The 23,243-nt window shown below is 59.0% G+C and overlaps 1 protein-coding gene across 2 annotated transcripts; it reads left to right on the top strand.

Annotated features, from left to right (window-relative positions):
• Positions 1 to 195: 195 nt before the first annotated feature.
• On the top strand, positions 196 to 21,285 carry Mvk (mevalonate kinase). Of its 2 annotated transcripts, XM_027923310.2 has the most exons (11): positions 196 to 278; positions 1,349 to 1,440; positions 2,277 to 2,424; positions 5,530 to 5,674; positions 7,655 to 7,810; positions 11,600 to 11,703; positions 12,091 to 12,136; positions 15,367 to 15,457; positions 15,804 to 15,920; positions 18,633 to 18,786; positions 19,991 to 21,285. In XM_027923310.2, the coding sequence occupies exons 2-11, from the start codon at positions 1,363 to 1,365 to the stop codon at positions 20,140 to 20,142; spliced, it is 1,191 nt and encodes a 396-aa protein (XP_027779111.2). In that variant the 5' UTR covers positions 196 to 278; positions 1,349 to 1,362; the 3' UTR covers positions 20,143 to 21,285. The 2 variants fall into 2 exon arrangements, with proteins under 2 accessions (XP_027779111.2, XP_027779112.2); XM_027923311.2 differs by lacking the exons at positions 11,600 to 11,703; positions 12,091 to 12,136.
• Positions 21,286 to 23,243: the final 1,958 nt, after the last annotated feature.

Below are 23,243 nucleotides of genomic sequence, written 5' to 3'. Positions count from 1 at the left end.
CCCATTGGTTCGCGGCTCTCGGACCAGGGCGGGACCCTCCTAAAGGACTTGTTTTCCATTGGTTCGCCTAAGGAGAGGGGCGGGAAGACCCTTGACCGCTTGGTTGCGATCCCTATTGGCCAATGCAAGCCAATTCGTAAAGGGGTTCCCGGCTTGCGTGCTCTGATTGGCTGGACGGAAAATAGAGGCCGCCTCCCGCGGGGCACTAGCTCTTGGGGATGGAGGAGACCCGTAGCAGTAGATCAGGCTTCGGAACGAAGGGGCGGCGGCGGCAGCAGGTTAGAAGCTGGGGTCTCAGGACCGGGTGGCGCGAGATCCGAGGCCAAAGTCGACCCCGTGTCGGGCGGCCAGCTTCGTTGGCTCAGTTTCCCCAACTCTGAGAGTCCGTCCTGAGGTGTGAGCAGCCTCAAATCTGGCTGTCCCCCTCCCTAAGAGCAGGGATCGCCGTGGTCCTTAGCTCCCAGTGCGACTGAGGTCTTCCGGGAATAAATAAGGTGTCTCACGAAAAGCCTTAAGCGAAGGGTAATTTTGCATTATTTGTAAAAGTGTAAAATGCTACATACCCGGAGACGCAGCAAGGCACTGGCTGCACTTGTTGCAGAAATCTCCGCTGAAGTGTGCAAAACGGGGCAGGACGGGTGTTTCCTGCAACCATGTTTATAATTGTGACACCTTGGAAACTGCCTCAATGTCCAGGAAAGAGTTCTTTTTCGTCCACGATTTCATGGGAATCAATCTCCTCCTCCTCCTCTCTCTCTCTCCCTCTTTCCCTCTTCCTTCCTCAATCCCTCCCTTCCCCATCTCCCTCTTCTGCCTGCCCCCCTCTTTCTTGCTGGGGATCAAACATAGGGCCTTGCTCACTGCTCATGCTAGGAAGGTGTTCTACCACTGACCTACCCTCCCAACCCTCATGTGAATTTCTGCCTTCAATAGTAATCGTGATAAAAGAACAAACTAGTATTAATTAGCTATCAGTAATCAAGTGATAACAGTATGCCAGACACTTCTATTTTCTTTAGATTAACTTAACTTTCCCAATGATGTGTTGAGGTAGGTTACATTATTGTCTCTATATAATGTGTGGGTAAACTGAAGTTTGTAGCTATTTAAGTGAGTTAGCAAAGATGATATATCACTGGGGAGTAGAAGAGCTGGCATTTGAACTCTTTTGTCTTTCTCATTTGTCCAGTTGACCGTATTACTGCACTACTTTCAGGTACATAGCAAGTGTTCTTTATGCTGTTGTGGTTGTTACAAAGATGTGCTTAATATGGGCTTCCTCTGAGATCTCTTCCTGCTGTCCTGACATCTAGGCACCTTTGTTCCTCTCTCTGGCTTTCCCTTTCAGGATTCTCAAGAGCCATGTTGTCCAGAGTCCTACTGGTGTCTTCTCCAGGGAAAGTCATCCTTCATGGAGAACATGCTGTGGTCCATGGCAAGGTAAAAATCCCCCAGAGCTTTCAAGGATTGGATCTCACTTCTCCCCGACACTGATCTGGCAAGAAGGCTCTGAGGCATAGCTTGGGAGCAGATCAGAGAGGAGGCTCATTTCTCCCCGGCCAGATGAGGCAAAGACAGATCTTATGCCCACTGAAGAGCTTCCCTGGCCTCACTCAGTAAGACAGCAAAAGACGATATATGTAAAGCCCTGCATGTGGAATGAAATCACTTTGGAAATGAGCTGATGTACAGGAGAAGATGTTTGAGGACTGAGCACAGGGGCCCTCCCATGTTTAGGAGTTGAAAGATGATCCAGCGAACAAGTCAGAAACATGCATCAGCTCATTTAACCTTTGCATCTACCCCTGGAGGGACATCCCTTTGTTTCCTATTTACAGATGGGAAAGCTCAGGCTTAGAAAATCAATACCCTGACCAAGCTCCCCGCAGCCTGGTAAATGTTGTAGTGAATCAGCTCTGTCTGAACCCAAAGCTCATGCTCATCCACTCATTCATTCCAAGGGCCATTCTTTATGTTCTTATTTATATTTCTCTTTGAGAATGTCGAGATCATGGGGAAGCAAAATTCCTTGGTGTTGAGAACCTCTGAAGTTTTCCATGGAGAAGGCAGATATAAGTGGATATAAACGCCTAATTCAGTGAAAGTGGCTGTGCCCAGGGTCAGTGGGACAGCAGGGCAAAGCTGATCCCCAGGTCTGCCAGGGCATGGGTGGGAGTGGCCTGCGTGCTGGTATTTGCCCTCACTTCCCAGTATATTGACTCTGGTCCCCTCCCCGCCCACCCTCAGGCTAACTACTCTTGCCCTTTACTATACAGGTAGCACTGGCAGTGGCCTTGAACTTGAGAACATTCCTCCGGCTTCAACCCCAAAGCAATGGGAAAGTAAGCCTCAACTTACCAAACATCGGGGTCACACAGGCCTGGGATGTGGCCAGGCTTCAGCTGTTGGACACAAGCTTCATGGGTAAGTGCAAGCCCCAGATGTGAGAAGAGCCTGGGCCCCGGAGAGGGGGAGAGAAGGCACCTGGGTGGGTTCCAGCTGTTCCAGAGGGAGCCAGAAGCAAGCCATTCCAGGGGTATTTTCTATTCTGACTCCGTACAATTAGCTTCACTTATTTAGTATGTTGTCTTAATTTAAAAGTGTAAAACTGTGCACCAGATATCTGTGGGCTATCGTGGGTATATTATCAAAGCCTACTGTTCAGTAAAAAAACACAGAATGTAAAATAGCATCCATGCACACTTACTTGAGAGTCAGTGTACGAATGCATAGGAACACATTGACCATGGTAATGCACTCCAACTACTCAGAAGACTAAGGCAGAAGTGCTGCAGGTTCAAGGCCAGCCTGGGCAACTTAGGGAGGCCCTGCCTCAAAATAAAGTAAAAAGAGGGCTGGGGGTGTAACTCAGTGTAGAGCTTGCCTAGTATGTGCAAGGCCCTGGGCTCAATCCGCAGTACTGCAGGGAAAGAAAAAGGGATAGAAAAATGTGTGAGGTAATAGACATCAAGCTGACCTCTGGGAGGGTCCTAGGGGTTGGGAGTAGACAGAGAGAGAGCCTTCTATAATGTGGCTTTCAACAAGGAACATGAATGTGTGAGCATTTTATGTGTCAATTTTTTTTTTTTTTTTTTTTTTGGTACGAGGGATTGAACCCATAGGTGCTTAATCACTGAGCCACATCCCCAGCCCATTTTTATTTTTTATTTTGAGATAGGGTCTTGCTAAGTTGCTGAGGCTGGCTTTGAACTTGCAGTCCCCCTGCCTCAGCCTCCCGAGTGGCTGGGATTACAGGAGTAGAGTGCACCACCATGGCTGGCAATTTAAAATTCTTAAAAATAGGACTGAGTGTAGCTCAGTGGCGCACTGTGTATTTAGCATGCATGAGGCCACGAGCTCAAACCACAGTGCAAAAAGAAGAACAAAGTATTAACAGTGAGAGTAACTTGTGTTTATTCCTAATAGTGAACCCAGCTCTGTCTGAACCCAAAGCTCATACTCATAATTAACAAAATGACAGATGACAAAAAAAATTCACCCATTATTGCTTTTCTCTTTCCCAGTAACCACTCTAAGCAATTTGGTATTAATCCTTCTGAGTTATTTTTTGTTGATATTGAAATATTTAGATTGATGGAGAGAGAGAGAGAGAGAGAGACCTTGTTTTTTACCCAAAATTGGGTGAGTCTGGCCTGGGGTTGTGGCTCTGTGGTAAAGTGCTTGCTTAGCATGTGTGAGGCACTGGGTTGGATCCTCAGCACTGCATATAAATAAATAAAAGGTCCATCGACAACTAAAAAAAATATTTTAAAAAAAAACGGGTCAGTCCATTATCCACTTTTCTGGAATGTGTGGGTTTTTTCCTTCAGTGTAGCAGGATCGTCTTTCCATGCCAATAAGCAAGGGTGTCGCTCTTGACGACACGGGAAGGCTGTGTCCACCCACAGGCTAGCGTGTAGTGGCTTGTTTTCCTCGGTCAGGGGAGCTGCCACCTTCCCAGAGCTGGAGCTAGTCTCTGCTCTCCCTCTGCGTCTCTCTTCTGGGCCGAGGTCTCATTGTTGGCCGCGACGTTCCACAGAAAGCCTTGGGCAAATGAGAATCCCCTTGGGCTTTCTTCCAGACTGTACTTGAACCCTGGGGAGCCACAGCTGCTCCCATAGGAGAGGGAATAAGAGTTGGAAGTCTTCGGGCTGTGAGTAGCTCAGTGGGAGAGCTCTGGGTTCAATCAGCACCACCAAAAATTTTTAAAAAATAAAAATAAAAAAATCGTACAGCAGCCAATTTAAACTGTCATGCCTTGGAATCACGGGAGGACATGCTTACTGTGATTTTTACCAGTATAGATGGCTTCCTGGCTTGTGCGTCTCCTTTTGAGAGTTGTCAGTGGTGGTAAGGGCTGCGTGTGTATATTTTGAAAGGGGTTCCCTGGGTGATACCAGGGACACCCTCAGTTAAGTGCCACTGCCTTGGAGCTTGCCTCAGAAGATGGCCAAGCACAGCACCTGGGACTTGCCTTCTCTGGTGCCCAGGGCCACCCAGCCAGGGCAGACATATTCCCTGAGAACCTGCTGCTGCTTTGGTAAATCAGTAGCATGAGGTGGCAGCAGCCTGGAGAGGCACCTCTCGGACTTCCTAGGTGAGCCTGGCAGGTCACTTCACCTCCCAGGCCCCTGCAAACAGGGTTGGGGGTCAGTGAACTCCAGCGGGGCTGGAGGCTGTGCTGCTGAGCTCGGAGGGTAGGTCAGGGCTGTCCATTGACTTCAGAAGGAGACACAGGAGTCTGAGCCCTTTGGAGACGTGTCTAAGAGGTTGCAAGCCTCTGCCACCTTGGGAAGTCCTGGAATTGTCCAGCTCTCCTGGAAGTGGGTGGTGTTATTCAAGCCCATTATATGGACGTGAGGATTGGAGTTCGGAGGTCCCATGGCCTGAGCCACCCCATGTGTCAGCACTATAGAGAGGACTCAGATCCAGTCTCCCTGAACTCTAAGCCTGTCGTATCTCCATGCAGAAGTCTGCAGTATCTAGGCCTCTGTCACACCTGTGCCAAGACTTAATAGATGCCTGAAGTTTCCCAACACAGGCACATCCAACTCCACTTGAGACTGCCTTAGAACTTAGCCTGAGGCCCAGAGAGGGATTTGTAAAGATGAACTGGTCAGACTCGCTCAGCCTCCTCGGTCTCACAGTCAGGTGGCCCAGGGTCCTGCCTGTCACTGGGAAAAACCTACAACCCCACCTTTCCCTCTTGCCCAACCAACACTGAGCTCAGAATTTCACAACACCTTTCCCAACTGTATCTCCACGGCAACCCTCTGACGAGGTCCCTTGAGAGCAACTGAGGTACAGAGAAGGTAAGTCACATGCTCAAGGCCACACAGCAAGTGGATGGCACAGTTGGGACCCATTCCCAAGCCTGCCCACTCCCGAGGGTCCGGGTCAGTGGGTAGACTCAGCTCTGCTGCTGGACTGTGAACGCATGTCTGTCCCTATTCTGCTTCCCGTGACTACTTGTGTGTTGTTTATAAAGGCACCTGAGGCCCCTGGCTCACCTGTGTTTGTGTTTGACAGAGCAAGGTGACGTCACGGTGCCCGTCGCAGAGCAAGTGGAGAAGCTGAAGGAGGTGGCAGACTTCCCTGAGAACTGGGCCGCCACCGAGCGCCTGGCGGTGCTGGCCTTCCTGTACCTGTACCTGGCCATCTGTCGGAGGCAGAGGTGCGCGGGGAGGAGGGGGGCGGCAGGTTCCAGGCACACCCCGCTAGGGAAAGCTCGGCCAAGCTCGGCCGCCGCCTCGGCCTCTGTGGGGGGCAGCATCGGCTGTCCTCACCTGTGCCCAGCACCCTCCAGATGCTCTGTAGATGGCAGCCCGAGGACAGGGCGCTACCTGTTTTACACCCGGGGAAGCCAAAACTCAGGGACATAAGGACACAGTCCTTCAGCACGTTGGGAGGGCACTGCTCCGCCTTCTGCCCGCTCCACCCCACACGTCCCTCCCCGTTCTCTTCAGTCAGTGGGGCCAGCGCCAAAGCCTTCTCGGGTCTCCAGGTGGCCTCTCCGTGGCTCGGCTGAGGGTCCACATCTTATTGCTCCAGGAATACTGGTCAGCAGAGCAAACCCCGTGTCCCTTCCACTCTTACCCTAAGATGTAGGGAAGCCAGCTCCTGAGGGTGACAGTACTGTTAGGCGATGTCACACTCGACAGGCAGACGGCGTGGGTTCAAGCTCCCCCAGAGCCCGCTCCCCTGTGCGCACAGTGGGTGTGGCAGAGGACCCGCTCCTGGTTGTTGCGGCTCAGTTTCTCTGAAGTGCTTGGCGCGGAGCCTGGCCCGGCGCTCCTCAATGCTATGTTATGGATAATCCCACAGAAAACAGGGAGGTTGGAAACCCATCAGGGCTGGGCTGGGGCTCAGGGGCAGAGCGCTTGCCTTGCATGTTTGAGGCACTGGGTTCGATCCTCAGCATCGCATATGAATAAATGAATAAAGTAAAGGTCCATCGACCATTAAAAAATATTTTTAAAAATCCACATAAAATGGACTTAGCACTGTGCCTGGCACACAGTGAGGATACAGTATTTTTTTTTTTTTTTAAATGCGGAACACAGCGAGCAGCAAATACCGGCTCAACTTCTGGCTCACAGTCTGGCTCAGCGTCCCCTGTGCTGAGGACACATTCGTAAATGCCAACACTTGCTGTCTCATGCAGGGATTTTTTTTTTTTTTTTGGTACTGGGTCTTAAACCCAGGGGTGCTTAACCACTGAGCCACATCCCCAGCCCTTTTTATTTTTTATTTAGAAACAGGGTCTCACTAAGTCGCTTAGTGCCTCGCTTTTGCGGAGGCTGACCTTGAACTTGTGATCCTCTGGCCCCAGCCTCCGGAGCCTCTGCTTAGCGCAGGGGTTTTCAGCTTGGGAGGGGCGTGTCCTTGAGTAGGTGGGAGTCTTTCAAAACCCCCCACCCTGGGAAGGGGCGGCAGGTGGATCTGAGAAGGCTCTTGGGGCGTTGTCATTTTTATATGTGGCAGATGCTTTACTGGCAGTTACTGAGCATGAGGTTGACAGGTGTCGCTTGGGGTACCCTTAAGATGTGTGAGTCCAAACTTTGTGGTGATCCACAGCAGACCTGGCTGCACGTGCTGGGGAGAGCTCTCTGGGGGACAGGCCTCCCTGGGAGTGTTCCACCAGGTGTGCCGCAATGAGGTGACATGGGGAAGGCCACCTGTGGGGATCCTGGAGGGCAGCTCAGAGTGGCCCTGTGGGTGGTCCAGAAGGATCACAATGGAAGTGACATCTGAGAGGGTCTTGAAGGATGGGTCGGGGTCTCTCGGGGGCAAGAAGAGGTACGAGGGCATCACTGGCCGAGGCCCAGCTGGGGCCAAGAGCAGGGCGGTGAGGCCTCGCAGGAGGGAGCAGGAAGGCCGTTGTAGGGGGCTTGGTGGTCAGGAGGACCTGTAGGGACAGCTCTGGGTGGACGGTGCAGTGGCTGAGTGGACCTGGTACAGATTTCCCAGTTGTCTGATCCACCAGGAGCACACAGCATCCAACCGGGAAGGCTCCGGGGCCAGGAAACCCTCCTGACTTCAGAAAACTGGGCCAGACGCAGAGTCTGAACCTGGTCCCCGGCCCTAGACTCAGCCTTGGCACCTCGCCGTCCGTCCTTGTACGAGAGTCCCACTTTGCACCGGCCTGTTGCAGGGCCCTGCCAAGCCTGGACATCACGGTGTGGTCGGAGCTGCCCCCCGGGGCCGGCCTGGGCTCCAGCGCCGCGTACTCGGTGTGTCTGGCTGCCGCCCTGCTGACCGCATGTGAGGACATCCCCAACCCACTGGAGGACAGCGCGCACACCAGCAGGTAACCGTGGTCCGCGTCCTTCCTGGGTGCCAGGCCCTCACCAGGAGTCTCCTCAGGACCTCGTCACCACCCTCTGTGGCACGAGGTGTCATGGGCACTTCACAGGTGACGAAGCTGAGGCCCACAGAGACCAAGCAGGGTCCACACAGCTAGAGGCAGCAGAGTGGGGTTGGAGCCCCGGCTGTCTGAACCCGGAGTCTGAGCCTTCACCCCTGTGCTGAGCCACTTCTGCGCCCACCCTCACCCCCTCTGGGCCCTTTGAGGGCCTGTGTGCGTGGTGGGAAGAGCTCGAGTCAGGTGTTGGTGGCCACAGGTCGGATGGACCCTCTCACTTCTGACTCACTTCCCGAGGCTGGGCCTGGTCACTCTGCCTGGTACGAGAGTGCCCACGGGTCACAGTGCGGTCGAGCCAGTCAGTTATGAAGAAAGGCATGACGTGCTCGAGCAGATCAGAAGGCGGCTGCTGGGGGGCGTCTCCTGGTGTCCTCGCCTCCCGGGGGCTGTGGCCTGGCCTCACTGTGGGGCACCTCTTCCGTCACTTGGAAAGGCCCCTTGAGACACCACCCAAGCTCAGCGGCCGTGGCCTCGTCCTGGCCTCGTGGGTTGTGAAAAAGGCCCCAGAGTCCCCACGGCTTCATCGTGGGGCATCCCCTGGGCCCATGTGGCTTGGGGACCCGCCCAGCTGGGGACTCAGGGCACCAGCCGTGTGGTGCTGGCCGCCGTGACCATCAGGTGGACTGCTGGGCTAGTCTGGTTCCTCCAGGTGCATGGGGCGTCCAGTGGAGGGAGCTGTCACCACCCCAAGTGTCTCCACACCTCGCGGCCCTCGGCAGGCCACAGAGAGGAGCGAGGCCAAGGACACGAGGGCCCCCTGTGGCTGGAGACTCTGTCCTCTGCCTGAGTTTGTTCTGACCGAGTTTTTCCCTCTGGCACAGAGAGGCTGGGTTTCTGTCCCCCAGCCCTGGAGGTTCCCTGTCCCACCCACTTGTCCCCTCCCGGAGACGTGCAGGTTGAATTCAGCTGAATCCAGCTGGAGCCCCAGGACACCTGGGTCCTCACTGCCCCCATGGAGCTGGAGTCCGACAGAAGGGTTCCCTGGGTGGGGACAGGGCAGCAGCCGCCGTGGGTCAAGGGAGAAATCGGCAGGAGAAGGGATGGCGCCTCTGGGCAGTGCTGTTCTCCAGGGTGTCGGTGCTCTGCCTGTGACCTGGCCGCGTAGCCGGGGTGACTCCTCTCTGGGGCTCCCTTTCCTCATCTGGAAGTCGGGGACGGGACCCGAGGCTCCCTTGTGGGGGTCTTCTGTCCTTGGCATTTGGCCATCCTGTGACAATTGCTGCTCATAACCAGATCAGTGAAGGCCGGTTCCCGGGTCCCTGACCACACGCAGGCCAGCAGTCCGGCAGAGGTGGCTGTGTGTGTGAGTGACACAGGCACAGGTGTGGTCTCTCATGCAGCCTTTGGCCTCTGTGGACCTGTCATTGCCCTGCCCCACCCGCACCCTGGCTTCTCCTGTCTGAAGGACAGGCCCAGTTCTCTCTGGAGCGTTGAGGCTGAGCCCCTGGGGCGGGGCCCGCAGTGGAGGGGAGGAGGGGAGGCCCACTTGCCCAGAGGGTCAGCCTCTGAGGGAGGTCAGCCGCCAGCTCCCGTCCCTCTCCATCCCTGCTGCTTCCCAGGCAGCCGCTGCCCCTCAGTCCCTGGCCCAGCTCCAGGCGTGGCACCAGCAGGGCCCTCTGGCTGGGGTGCCGTCCCCTGCCTCTGTCTGGCTGCCCTCTGCCCCCATTTGGCATTGCGCTTATCTAAGGGCTCATTTGGGAGTTAAATATTGCAATGTGACTCGTCTGTTTGTAACTAAAAATCGATTGCTTGCAGCTCCCTGTTCACCATCATGTTCCAGGCTCCAGGAAGTTGGCAGCCATGTCTCTTTTAGCTCCTGGCAGTGAACTTAGTTACGGGTCTATACTAGTTGCTCAATAAGTACAAACGGGTGAGCGAGCGGATCTCAGCACCATAGAGTTTCATGGCGCAGAGCTCAGGCTCCAAGTTGGCAGAGGTGATTCTGGTGTAGCAACAGGTACACTGCGATCTTGGAGAGGATATTTTGCCCATCTGAGCCTGTTTCCCTTCTGGGTGAAAGGGGGTCATAGTGGTAGCTTCCCTGCGGGGTTACTGAGAGGATGGCAGGAGCTGGTCCATCTGAGAAGGCACTGAGCACAATCCTCAGTTCTTGGTACTCAGTGGTATTGACCAGTGTTAGCTCATCTTGAGTCAGAGCCACAACCAGCGCATGAGGCACATGAATCCTCACTTGGCAGGTGAGGAAGGAGGCTCGGGAGATACGTGTATATACATATGTGTAGGTAGACTCAGGAGGGAGATACGTATATAGGTGGGTATACATACACACCCACACACATACATACATACAGATACACATACATAGACACATCTTGTGGGGCCGTACTGGGGATTGAACCCAGAGGCTCTTTATCCCCAGTCCTTTTTTTGCTTAGGGCCATGCTAAGTTGCTGAGGCTGTCCTTGAACTTGTGATCCTCCTATCTCAGCTTCCCGGGCCACTGGGATTACAGGTGTGTGCCACTGTGCCTGGCCCCAGTCCTTTCTTATTTTTGAGGCAGGGTCTTGCTTAGGGCCTCACTAGGTTGATGAGGCTGGCCTCAAACTTGTGATCCTCCTACCTCCGCCTCCCGAGTCCCAGGTTGCTGGCATGACAGGCGCATGCCATCGCCCCCAGCTCAGAGGGGATAACCAACTCAGCCAGGGCTCTCCAGCAAACGCAAGGCAAGTGCTGTCCCACTGGCCACGTCCCCAGCCCTTGAACTGGGTTTGAGGGCATCAGGAGCTGTGATCCCTGCTGGTGTGTTTTGGGAGCACCTACTGTCCCCTAGGCATATGCAGGGACTCATGGGTTCTTCCCAAATCACGGAGAAGTTGGGGCGAGAGCTGGAGCAGTTGTGGGGGACGCTGGGTTCCGGCCAGCTCGCCACATCAGCCCTGCCCTGCCCTGAGCCAGCCCTTCGCAGAGGCTGCACAACCGCCTTGGCCGCTGCTGTTCCGTGGGGAAGGGAATCCGCAGGGAGGAAACTGGTGGGCCGGGCTGCTCACCTCTCCTGTCCCCACGTGGTGCTTGGGGTCTGTCCACAGGGGCAGGGACTGAGCCCTCGCCCACTCTGTGGAGGGCTCCTTGTGCTTTGGGGAGGTTCAGAGACGGCGGGTGCCAGCCTGGCCCCCCAGGGCCTCCTGGGGCACCTGGGTGGGGTTGGCGGTGGCTGGTTTGGCTGCTCGCGGGGCGTGAGTCCTCCCCCTGCAGCTCTTCCTGAGCTCCAGCTCGGCTCAGGAGCAGGCAGGGGTCCCCCAGTGACAGAGACCGCCCACTGTGTGTGGACGCCTTACGGGGCACTGTGCCAGCCTTGGCCACACAGGTCCACAGCCCCAGGGAGGGTGGAGCTGGGCTTCTTCCACTGAGGGAGGCAAGGACCAGAGCAGTCAGGCAGCTGGCCCAGAGTCACTCAGCTAGAAAGTGGCACTGTGGGGACCCCAGCCGGGCTTCGCCACTGCACCGGGCAGCTTCCAAGGGAAGGGACAGGAGGTTCCGCCTGCTCTCGAGCCGAGCGGTCAGCGCCGTTGGCTCTGCTTCCTGGGTTTGGGGCCCAAGCCCTGTGCCTCTCGTGCTCCACCCTGCACGGGCCACCGCTCCGGCCCTCTGCTGCCCGAGGTCACCCCCGGTCCCCACTGACCACCACATGCTGAAGGTGTGTTTCTGTGTTGCCAGGTGGTCCGAGGAGGACCTGCAGCTCATCAACAAGTGGGCCTTCCAGGGGGAGAGGGTGATCCACGGGAACCCCTCGGGAGTGGACAACGCCGTCAGCACGTGGGGTAGGTGGCCTGGGCCCGCCTCCTTGCTCTTCGTGGAGTCTCGCTGTGTTCCCAGACCCCCGGCCCAGCGGGTTCTGAGCAAGACGGCGCTTCCCGCCTGCCTCGCACCCTCCCTCAGGGCCTGGTGGGGCCGGGCGGCCACCCCTGTGGGGAGCAGGCTGGGTGCCCCCTCGCCAGGCCTAGATGCCAAGGCCCAGGCTCCGGCTTTGCTGGGTGGCCCGTGGAGCCACACTGGGTGACGCGGAGGAGGAGGGGGCTCCTGGAGTCCCCGCAGGCCTTCCTGCCTCCTGGCCCGCTTGCAGCTGGGCTGGGGTGACAGGTCCCCTGGGGGCCAGCCTGGGGCACAGGCAGCACTCCCTCGAGCTCTGACGCTGGCTTCTTCCCCAGGGGGAGCCCTCCGCTACCAGCAGGGGAAGATCTCGTCCTTGGACAGGTAACTGGGCAGGGGCTCGGCTGCGTCCTTCCCCGGGCCATGCTGTGGGGGTGCTGCGTCTGATCAGCTGCACCCGGGCAGCTGTCCCTGCGCTCCCGCCCCTGCGTGGCCTCATACTGGCTGGCAGTGCCCTGGGTGCAGCGAGGAAGGCCTGGCTCTGGACCCTTAGCTTGCAGATGGCCACGCGTGGCCGTCCTGCCACCTTCCAGAAGGCAGCCATTCCCACAGACCCCTGGCTGCGGGTTTGTCTGTCCATTTACTAAACAAGAGTTGGGACTCTCCCCGTGCCCCTGGTGACCAGTCCTGGAGCCTGGCAAAATAGAGGGGACTCTCAGTCTGAATGGGGGATGGACAGACAGACACAAAGCCCTCTATGGGACAGCGAGGGTTCCGTGACGGGGCGCAGGCCAAGGCAGGACTGAAGCCCACTTCTGGGAGGCTTGAGAGAGGCGCTGACAGAGGGGACATTGGCGATTCACCTGTTTTCTGGGTCTTTCCCCCTCCTTCTGGAGCCACTGGAACCCAGGTGCGCGGTCACAGTTCAACAGCCTGCGTTCTGTGGGCACCCTGGTGAGGCGCCAGGTGCCCGGGCCCAGACGGGTGGCAAGCGGGGGACTCTGACCCTCCAAGTTGGGCAGCAGTGTGTCCCGGGGACCTTGCTGCTGCCTCCGGGCCCTTCTGTGTCCCTTCCTTCTTTACTCAGGGAGTCTTCTCTGCAGCTGGGCAGCAAGTCCAGGCCTCTGCCCTGGCCAGAGTCAGTGGACTGAGTGTCGGCCCCTGCCCTCAGGAGCCACGGGGACGGGCAGAGGCAGCCATGGCTGTTGTGGTCAGAGCAAAGGCAGCCGAGGGCTCGGAAGCTGCGGATGGCCCTTGGGGGTGGTGACCTTTCATTCACCTGGTTCCCGAGAGCCAGTTGTACCTAAGCATGGGACCTGCCCCATAGATGGACACCCCCACCTCTGCAGGGGACAGGGGAGCCCCTGTCGGCCGAGCCACGACAGAGAGGCTGTGGGGTCCCAGGCCTGGGTGTGCGCCCAGCCGTGTCCTGGGCAGCCGGTGCCCCTGGGAAGTCACTCTCCCGAGGCCCATCTTGTCACTTGCATGTCAGAAGCGCCATCCCAAAGTGCCTAACTGCTGACCAGACAGACCCACCCTTCCCCAGGTGTCACCGAGCACCTGCTAGTGCTGAGCGCTGCGGCCTCGAGGGAACTGCCTCCCTGGGCCTCACCTTGGGAGGAGACAGCCACCAAGTAAAATGCTCCCAAGGGCTTGTCGGGCAGTCCCCAGCGCCTGGAGGACACAAAGCTGGGCCAGGAGCTAGAGCTGAGGGGGCTGATGGGATGCTGTCCTGGGGGCCGGAGGGGCCTCTGGGAGCCACAGTGGACAGGGCCCCAGGGGGCTGAAGAGTGAGCCGCACGGCTGCAGGGGCAGCGAGGCTCTGGCAGAGTAAATGCAAGTGCCAGCCCCTGAGGCAGGGGACAGCCAGGGGGCCAGGGTGACGGGGAGTGAGGAGACGAGGCTGGGGGCGGCCAGGCCCACATTGCCGAAGCGCTTCCAGGGCACAGCCCTGAGCCATGGCCGCTGGGTGTTGGCCGCTGTGTTCGTGGGCTGGCGGTCCCTTGGCAGAGGACTCTGAGAAGGATGAGTTCCCGTGGGCGGGGACAGAGCGGGGACCTTTGCTGCTCGCGGCAGGGCACTGCAGTGAACAGATGGCAGGTCCCCTAAGGGGCCGGGAGGCCGGGCTCCACCTTGATCCCGGGGTGGCACAGAGGAGCCCTGGTGCCCCATCGGGGGGAGCTTCTCCCTGGGAAACGCACTGTCTGTGGGTCACCACGCCTCCAGGAGCTGCCCTTTTGAGCAACGACTTGTCTTTAAAGGGAAGAGAAAAGCCAAATAGAATGTTCATCTTTTGTAAAGTTAAAAACAACAACAAAGCGAGCCAGCCTGGGGCTGGGGATCGATATCAATTTCATGGGCTCCTGGCGGCGAGATAGAGCCGTCCCCGGCAGCCTTTCCCAGCCCCGTGGGTTTTCCAATCTGGAACTGTGAAGCCGTGAACCACGGTGTCGTGGGTCCCCGCTCCTGCAGCCCGCTCTGCCACCACGCGTCCCGAGGCTCCGCCCTCCGTCCCAGCCTGCAGCGCTCCAAAAAGGGGGTGGCTCAGGTCCCCGCGGACAGTGTCCTACAGAGCAGTTGGGCTCAGGAGGGTCTAGGGGTCTTGCTGGGCATATCCGTTCCCTTCCCTGGGTAGCCCAGAGGGAGATGGACTCCCTGTAACCACAGCCATTTGGTGCTTGGCCACTGGTCTGGGGGCCACCCGTCTGGGGGCCACCGAGGTCAGGTAGGGCTGGGCTGCTGTGCTGGAAGCCATCCTCAGCATCCGGCCTCCTGCTGCCGTCCTGCGCACCAGCTCCGTGATGCTGCTTCGGTTGGAGCATCCCTGATCCCAGACTCCGAAATCTGAAGTGTTCCAAAATCCGCCCTGAGCTTAGAAACTGCAGAGGTTGCAGCCTTTTGGATTTCGGATTCTCTGATCAGGGAGTTTGTGCATATTCCCAAACCTGGAAAACCTGGAGTCTGAGACACGTCTGGCCCCACGCTTTAGGAGAAGGGACCCTCGACCCGCACCCGCGCTAGCTGTTGTGCACGTACCACCTGCCACCCTGTACCCCCTGCACCTCGCCAGCAGGACCCGTCCTGGTCCTGTTGCTGCTGCGTCTAAATCCCCAGCACCCTCTGCTCCGCTCCCTGGTGGCCACGTGACTGAGCCCCCCCCTCTTGCACCCTCTGCTGTGGCCACTTGGAACTTCTACCTAGATGCCCCCACCCCCCCCCACCTCCTCCAGACTCTGCACACGGCACTCCCCTGCTGGAAATATTTGCCCCCCCCCCCTCGGCCCTGGGTGATTCTTACCCCTCCCATCTCAGCCACTTGGCAGCCGACTCCAAGGACCTTCGCCTCCCCTCCCTGCCCCCGGTCCCCAGGCTGAGCTGGGTTTCCCCAGGTGGCCCAGCACACAGGTGCCCCGCTGAAATTGAATGGATGACTGTGTGAGTGGAGAGCCAGGGGCGGAAGGGAGAGGAGCTGTGGCCAGGGACAGGAGCTCTGTGCCCCCCAATCCAGTGTCACCTCCCTGGGCCTCTACTTCCTCTTGTCTGTCAGGGTGGAGTTCTGGGTCACTGTCTGTCCTGGTGCAGCTCCTCCATCCTGTCTCCTCTCCACCCTGCAGGACCCCAGCTCTCCAGATCCTGCTCACCAACACCAAGGTCCCACGAAGCACCAAGGCCCTGGTTGCTGGTGTCAGGAACAGGCTGATCAAGGTGCTTCTTGGCCTCCTCCTGGGTAGGCTTCGGGGAGGGCAGGACACAGTCATGTTTGGATTTGGAGCTGTCCTTCTAGTTGATGGGCTTTGGAGGGGTGCGTAGGTGGGACAGGGAGACCTGGGGAGGCAGTTTTGACAGAAAAGGAGGTGCTGTGGGTGCTCACAGTCTGGCCGGAAGGCAGGGTGGGCATTCCTGAAGCAGGTGATGGGGGTCGTTGGCCACGTGAACTCTGCAGCCCGGAGCCACTCCTGACGTGGCAGCCTGGGGCAGGGTGGACAGCGGCCTGGAGGGAGAGCAGGTGGACCCGGGATGGCCCCTCACCGGCCGCCTACCTTCCCCGCAGTTCCCAGACATCGTGGAGCCCCTCCTGACCTCCGTGGACGCCATATCCGGGGAGTGCGAGCACGTGCTGGGAGAGATGGCCTCGGCGCCGGCCCCCGAGCACTACCTCGTGCTGGAAGTAAGAGCTGCGGCCGCCCTGAGGGACAGGGCGCAGGACAGCCGGGCCCGCTTGGGCTGGGGCTCAGGGAGACCCCGGCTGCTGCGGCCTCAGGCTCCGTCAGCCTGGCCCCGTCCTGCGTCCCTGCTGCCTGCCCGTGTCACCGGCTTTGGGTCAGGCAGGCTCCAGACCTGTTCTGTGGTCGGTCACCCCCGTCATTTGCATAATCCTGTGACCCCCACTTGGGACCCCGCTTTGCTTGGGGCAGGCTGCTGTCTGAGTCCCCCGCCCCCGAGTGCTCCCTGCTGGAGGCCACAGGCCCTGAGGTCCCACGGGACGCACCAGCACAGCGCCTGGCGCCACCAGCTCCGTGAGTCAAAGGGCTGCTCCCCTGACACGGCCCGTCTGGCCCAGCGGAGGTGGACTGCTGTGGACGGCCATCTGCTTCCCTCCAGCGAGCGCCCTGGCCCCAGCCCTGGCTCTGCAGCAGTGGTCACAGGGGTCCCTCAGATGGGGCCTTGGGCCCTGCGGCTCGCCATTCCAGGGCGCCCTGGGGCAGAGGAGCCACCGTCCACCACTCAGTCCCGTGGAGGAGCCGGTGGCGCGGATGCCCAGGGCAGGTAGAGGGCTCCGTGTGGGGTGCGCAGCGCTGAGGGGCACCTCCGGCCCTGACCCTTTCCTGGGTTCCCTGCCTGGCGCCTCCCTGCCCAACTCCTGCAGGTCCCTGGTGACCAAGGGAGGCTGCCCGGAGGCCGGGCCTTCACAGATGAGCTCTCCTTCTGTCAACCTGTGAGGCGGGCGGATTGCCCATGTGACGTGTGAAAACGGGGCGAAGCCAGGCATGGTGGGAGGCTGAGGCGAGAGGCGTGCAAGTTTGAGGCCATCCTCGGCCACTTCGAAGCTCTGTCTCAAAATCTTTAAAAAGGGCTGGTGACATGGCTCAGTGGTAAAGTGCCCCTGGTTCAATCTCCAGTACTGAAAAAAAGAAAAAGAACAAAAAGACAAACCCGAGGCCTAAAGAAAATGGCTTCCTCCTAGGTCATCCAGCCAGTGAGTGACCGAGCCAGGGTCAGCAAGCCTGGCTCATGCATTACTTCACTCAGCAGAGCTTTAATGAGCACCTACTATGTGCCAGGCTCCAGGAGTCTGTTAATTCCCCAGCCTTTGCCTTCCTGGCTCTCCATTCCTTCCACGTAGAAAGGAGGAACAGTCCCCTGAGAAGGAAATTAATAATGACAGAGCACTGCTCAAACGTACCCCGTCGGCCCCGAGAGCGCCGCGAACAGCGAGTTGATTATACGCTGTGTGTATTTTGGGCCGTGGCAGCTGCTGGAGTGTGCAGCTCTGCTCCTGGGCAGCTTTCACTCCAACCAGCGAGCTGTTCTCCTGTGTCACAACCTGTCATCTGATCCCTGACAGATTTGGGATCAGAATGTGACAGGTGTCTGGAACCTGCCTTGGCAACGTGACACCTGGCGCTCAGGCGCAGGGTGGGGGCCCAGAGTCTTCTCACATGCAGCCAGTGGGGCTGGTGGGAGGCGCGGGGGCTGCCACCGGGGCCATCATACCTGTCTGTCCATCTGTCACAAGTGCTGGGCGAGTGGGAAACGGGGGTGGGGACCCCAGCCTCCCGGCTGCCGGCTGGGCCCCACCTCCAGGTGGCTGTAGCGGAGATGCCTTGGTGGAGCAGCGAGCCCGGAGCTGCGGGGTTCCCTGGAGAAGAGGGGGCGGGAGCCCAGGGGCGCTGGCCAGCAGGTCGTGGGCTCCATGTCAGGCAGTAGCACTGAGTCAGCACCTGCTGGCACGGTGACCTTAGGCAGGTCACCACTCTACCTCAGTTTCCCCCTTGGTAGAATCAGGATGGTGGTGACGGAGCCTCTTCTCGGAAGACTCCCCGCAGTCACCTGTGGCAGTGAAGCAGAAGACCCCTGTAATCTCTGTGGCCCGGAGGAGACAGGCTCAGAGCCACGGACCTCCCCAGGGACACACGACCAAGGAGAGGCCAAGATGAGGTCCCAGAGCCCCAGCACAGAGCCCAGCGAGTGTGTGCGCTTGGCAAGTGAAGTGTGAACAGTGGAGCCTGATATGTCATCGTTTATCCACCTGCATCTTGCTGGGTCCTTGGAGAACAGGGATCTTATTTTGCATAATCGAAAAAACTAGACAGATATTTAGCTGTCCCCCACCCCCACCCCGCCATGAGCCTGCAGTAGATGCGGCCTAGTTGGTATTCTGCTCAGTCTCTGAGGCAGCTGCAGGGTGGCATATTATTTGTGACTTTTTCCTCTTGCAAATGACAGGAATCCGTCTCAGCCAGGTGTTAGCAGAAAAGATATTTATTGGCTCCAAACGGAGGAGACCAAAGCTTCAGGCACTGCTTGATCCAGCAGCTGAAACACTGTGTTGGGAACCTGTCTTTCGTGCCACCTGTGGCACATGGCAGGCAGAGAGCTCTGAAGGCCCGTGTCCCACGATCACTAACTTTAGCAGCTCTAGTGGAAAGAGGTAGAGAAAACCCGGTCGACCCAACTTGGGTCCCATGGCCATCCCTGAGCAGTTGGAGAGGGTCAGTTTCCTGGGCAGGGCCCGGATGAGAACAGGAGGGTGAGCTCAGCTCTTTTCAGGCCCCATGGGAAGTCCTGCAGGTAGGAGGGGTTCTTGGGGGCTGTGCCTGGTAGTCAGTGCCTTAGCTGGCTCATCAGTGGGCAGGAACCAGTGGACTGTCCTCCCCAGGAGCTCATCGACATGAACCAGCACCACCTGAATGCCCTGGGCGTGGGCCACGCCTCCCTGGACCAGCTCTGCCGAGTGACTGCGGCCCACGGACTGCACAGCAAGCTCACGGGGGCAGGCGGCGGTGGCTGCGGCATCACGCTCCTCAGGCCAGGTACCTGGGGGCAGGGCTTAGGCTTCACCTGGAGAATTCCCTTGGGGGGCAGAGGCCTAGGGATAGGTTTCAGCTCGGCTGTATGTCCTTGGGCAAATTAATCAACCTCTCTGGGCCTTTGTTTCCGGATGGTAAAGCATCAAGTTGCCCAGATTCAAAGAGAAACGTGCTGTTAGAGAGCCTGGCTCGGGGCTGGCCCGGGTAGTGCTCCTGTCATGGTGGCTGCTCCTGCCTGTGGCCTGAGAAAGAGCAAGAACGGGGTCTCCACCTTGTCAGCCTCTCTGTGCCCCACCCCACTCTTGACTTGGCTACAAGACGAAGGGGTCTCCTCCTTCTCCTTGGCCTCCGGGGAGGAGCAGGGCCCTGGGAAGGGCTGCAGGAGCCCCTGATGCTGGCTCCTGGTTCAGGGCTGGGGACAGTGACACTTCTGGAGCGTGCGTGGGGTCCCAGACACCAGGCCAGGCATGTCATCTGCGGTTATTCCAGCTCAGCCTCCCGGGAGGTATCGCGGTGTCATTGTCCCCATTCCCAGGGAGGAAACGCCACCTGGCCAGTGTGTGGCAAGGCTGGCTCCGTGGGACGCGCGCCTTTTTAAACTGTTTGGTGTTTTTTTTTTTTTTTGAGGGGGGGCTCTGCCACTGAGCTACATCCCCAGCCCTTTTTATTTATATTTTCAAGTTTCATTTATTTATTTTAGTTGTGGATGGATCTTTATTTTTTATTTATATGCAGTGCTGAGAATTGAACCCAGTGCCTCATGTTTTTGAGGCAAGTGCACTGCCACTGAGCCACGACCCCAGCCCCAGACCCCCAGACCCCAGTCCCCAGCCGCCCAGCCCCCAGCCCCCAGTCCCAGCCACGGCCACCCCCCGGCCCCCAAACCCCCCAGCCCCCACCCCTCTTTATATTAAGCCAGGATCTCGCTAAGTTGTCGGGGCTGGCCTCTGTCTTGTGACCCTGCCCCAGCCTCCCAGGTCACTGCGGTTGCAGGGTGGCCGTCACAGCCCGCTCCATGACCCCCAGGAGGGTGCGTGGCTCCGAGTGCCAGCACAGGGGGGCTGCGGTGGCCTCTTGAGGCCCAGGCCTTTGGCCCAGGACAGCAGGGCAGGAACTCTGTCCCCAGCCTTTGCCCCGAGTGGCATGATTGTCCTCTTTGGCGGCAGGCAGAGAACTGTCAGTGGTGACCTGCCTTCCCTCCCCCCAGATCTGGAGCAGGACAAGGTGGAGGCCACAAAGCAGGCCCTGGCCGCCTGCGGGTTCGACTGCTGGGAGACCAGCATCGGTGCCCCTGGAGTCTCCATGCACTCGGCCACCTCCCTGGAGGGACATGTCCGTCAAGGCCTGGGCATCCTCTGAGAGGGGCCCCAACTTCACCGCTCTGCAGAGAAGCCCCTCTGTATTTCTGCGGGAGCCACGGTCGGCCTCTGGGCAGCCCCACAGCGTCCAGCCTCCATGAACCCTCTGCTGGCCACCACCTGCCTCCCCTCCAGCCAGCCGGGGGGCCAGGAGCGGCCGCCGAGGCCTCCTCCCCCGGTCCGCTCCCATGGATCCATCTGCCCGGGCCACGCCTTCACCCTTGGACATCCCAGTGCTGGGCCAGACGGGGGCTGGGGTTGGAGCCCGGCCCCAGGGGCACCTCCTCTCTCCTCTGTCTCCCTCCGCCTTCTCCAGGAAGCCTTCCGGCCTGGTGGGCTGTCTTCACCTTCCAGGCGTTGGAATGGGCCGCCTGTGCCCCCTGCCCTCGGGGACAGCTGGCTGGACTTGCCTGGGGCCAGCTGCTGATGTCCACCTCCTGCCCCAGGCCAGGGCTGGCCGTGTGAGTGGTGCACAGCGTCCCCCAGTCTGGGGGCCTCGGACAGGAGATGGCCGCGGGGAGTTAACAGACTTGGGACAGTTCCACGAGGCTCCGCAGACCCCCGGCTCCCCCAGCTGTGCTCAGTGGAGCGTCTCAGGAGGGAAGGAAGCGGGGCCTGGTCAGCGGGCGGTGTCTCGGGGTCGGTGGGTTTCCCCAGGTGGCCCCTGCTGAACAGGGCCGGGTGTGTCTGCCGACACGGGACACTGTCCGCTGGCACAGCCCCAGCTGCTGTCTGGCAGGGAATGTCAAGCTCCTGGCCCCGGGGTCCCAAGCACCCAGCAGTGCAGTATCGTGGGCCTCGGGCAGGGAGAACGCAGCAGCCGCTGGGTCAGGCCCAGCTTCTGAGATCAGCCCCGGGCAGAGTGGACGCACCGGCCGCCCCGCCTGGCCCCTGCCGGCCCTGGGTGAGCTCGGTCCCCAGGCAACGCGGCTGATCCACAGAAGGCCCTGGAGCACCAGGCATGGAGGCGCACACCTGTGACCCCGGCGACTGGGGAGGCCCAGGCAGGGTCACAAGTTCAAGGGCAGCCTCAGCAAAGCGAGGCCCCAAGCAACTCAGTGGGACCTTGTCTCTAAATAAAAAAGGGCTGGGGTGTGCTCAGTGGTTCAGCGCCCTGGGTTCAGTCCCGGTACTGAAGAGAGAACCCGCGGAGCAAGCTTATTGCCAACCCGTGGTGCCCATTGCCACAGGGGTGTCGGGATGTGGTTCCAGGCTCACTGCGCGTCTGCCCTTGGCCGCTAGGGGGCAGCTGGCGCCTTTCCCAGCTCCGTCACAAGGAGGGTGGCTGGGAGCTGTTGGACCTGGCCCGAGGAGAGGCTGGGCACCACCCAGCACCAAGCCCTGCCCTGAGGGGTCACTTCCAGGAATGTGGGAGCACTATGGAGGCACCCAACCCAGCTTGACTTGTAAAGGTGGCCCCAGCATCATGGGACTCCCTGCCCCTGCACTTCAAAACAAATAATGCATAAACAATGCTAATTCTGAGCACTTCCCATGGAGCAGGCAGTTTCTAAGCACTGTACCTTCATCATTTCTTTTACTTTCTATCCAACTTCAGAGCAGAATCACTAGTGTCATCCCAATTTTATAGATTAGGAAACTGAAGCCCAGAGAGGTTGAGTAAGTTGTCCAAGGTCACACAGTCATCAGCATCAGAGTCAGGTTGGCTCCAGAGCCTGCCCCATCTGGCCTGGCCCAGCTCTGCACACAGGTGTCCTACCACACGGTTCCTCTTGCCTGTGCTCACGCTCATCATTTCCTCTGTTTTTTGATGTACTTGGTCAGGGTAGGTGTGAGGCTTGGTGGTTTCTCTACCCACATGATGTGGATGAGCTGTTGGTGGCGAGCATGCTGATTGACAGCCGGTCTCTCAACGGTCAGAGGCCAGGAAGATTTGGGGCCTCCCCAGGCATCCTCAGCGCCCACAGAAGCTTAGAACTGGAGGTTGTGCAGCGCCGAGGCTCCCAGGGCCTGCCTCTTTGCCATCCCCCAGAGACAGGACATTAGCCCTAGAGTAGGCTGGCCCCACCCACTTGCCCCAGTGAAGTGCCTGTAGGTAGGCTTACCTCAGCCACCACCTGCCACCACATGAGCCCAGTGCCGCTTTCCCTGGCCACATGGCTTTGATGTTACACTTGCGGACGATTCGGACGGCAGCCGTCACTGCCTCATTGCCTCCTGCGGAGTTTTCAGTCACCTGCACACTGAAGTCACCTGGGGAGTGCCCAAAAGACACCCAGGAACCCCAGCCCACCCCTGGTTAGTCTCCTTTAGCTGGTCTCCGTGGGACCTGTAGAAGCTCCCTGGTATTTTGATGTGCAGCCAGGGCTGAGGACACTGAACTAGGAGCCCCCCACGGTGGCCAGCATGGTGGCTGGGCACTGGTTCTGCCGGGCTCTGCTGCCCACAGCCTCGTGACCTGGGACAACCCAGCCCGACTGAGGAGGCTGCAGACCCGTCATCTAGAAAATGAGGATGACAAGAGTTCCCCTTTATAGAGGAATCGTGAGGACTGGAAGAGAAGACACCCGTGGACTCTGCCTGGCGCGTGGTAAATGCTCAATAAATGCTCAGGATCGCCCTTGTCGTCTGCTGAAAGATCCGTGAGTCACCAGGTTGAAGTGCCCCTCGCTGGTCCAGACCCCCCAGGTGGAGGCCCCAGGTTCACCGCAGCAACACAGCCAGTGCCGCTGCCCCTCCCGACCCCCTGCAGAGCCGGCACCTAGCCCACTGCCCTCTTCCCCAGGTCGGGGACAATTGGCAGTGGAGCTGCGCCTGCCTCTGCGGCCTGTGTATCCACGGCCACCCCTGAGACTCATGTTGCTGTGAACTCCCTGGCTCCGGCCCGGGTCTCTCGTTGGGAGACAGGGCTGCGGTGACCGTGCCCGATCTCTCCCAGAGAACGCTGCCCGCTCGGAGGCCGCCCCTGGTCAGTGGCCAGGCTGGTCCTGCCTTCAGGGTGGCCTTGCGCCCATTGGTCCCTCTGCCTGGCGGCGGCGGTTCCATTCTCGTTGGTGGGGGCCTTGGCTCCCTTCCCCAGCCCCCCCTGGCGTCCCGCTAGTTCTGGTCAGGGCCTTGGTGGTCTCTTGGCACCACTTACCA

This window comes from Marmota flaviventris, chromosome 1 (genome assembly GCF_047511675.1).
Source record: "Marmota flaviventris isolate mMarFla1 chromosome 1, mMarFla1.hap1, whole genome shotgun sequence".
NCBI classification, from domain to species: Eukaryota; Metazoa; Chordata; class Mammalia; order Rodentia; family Sciuridae; genus Marmota; species Marmota flaviventris.
The sequence above is the reverse complement of the archived record's forward strand: the minus strand, read 5'-3'. Positions and strand labels throughout refer to the sequence as shown.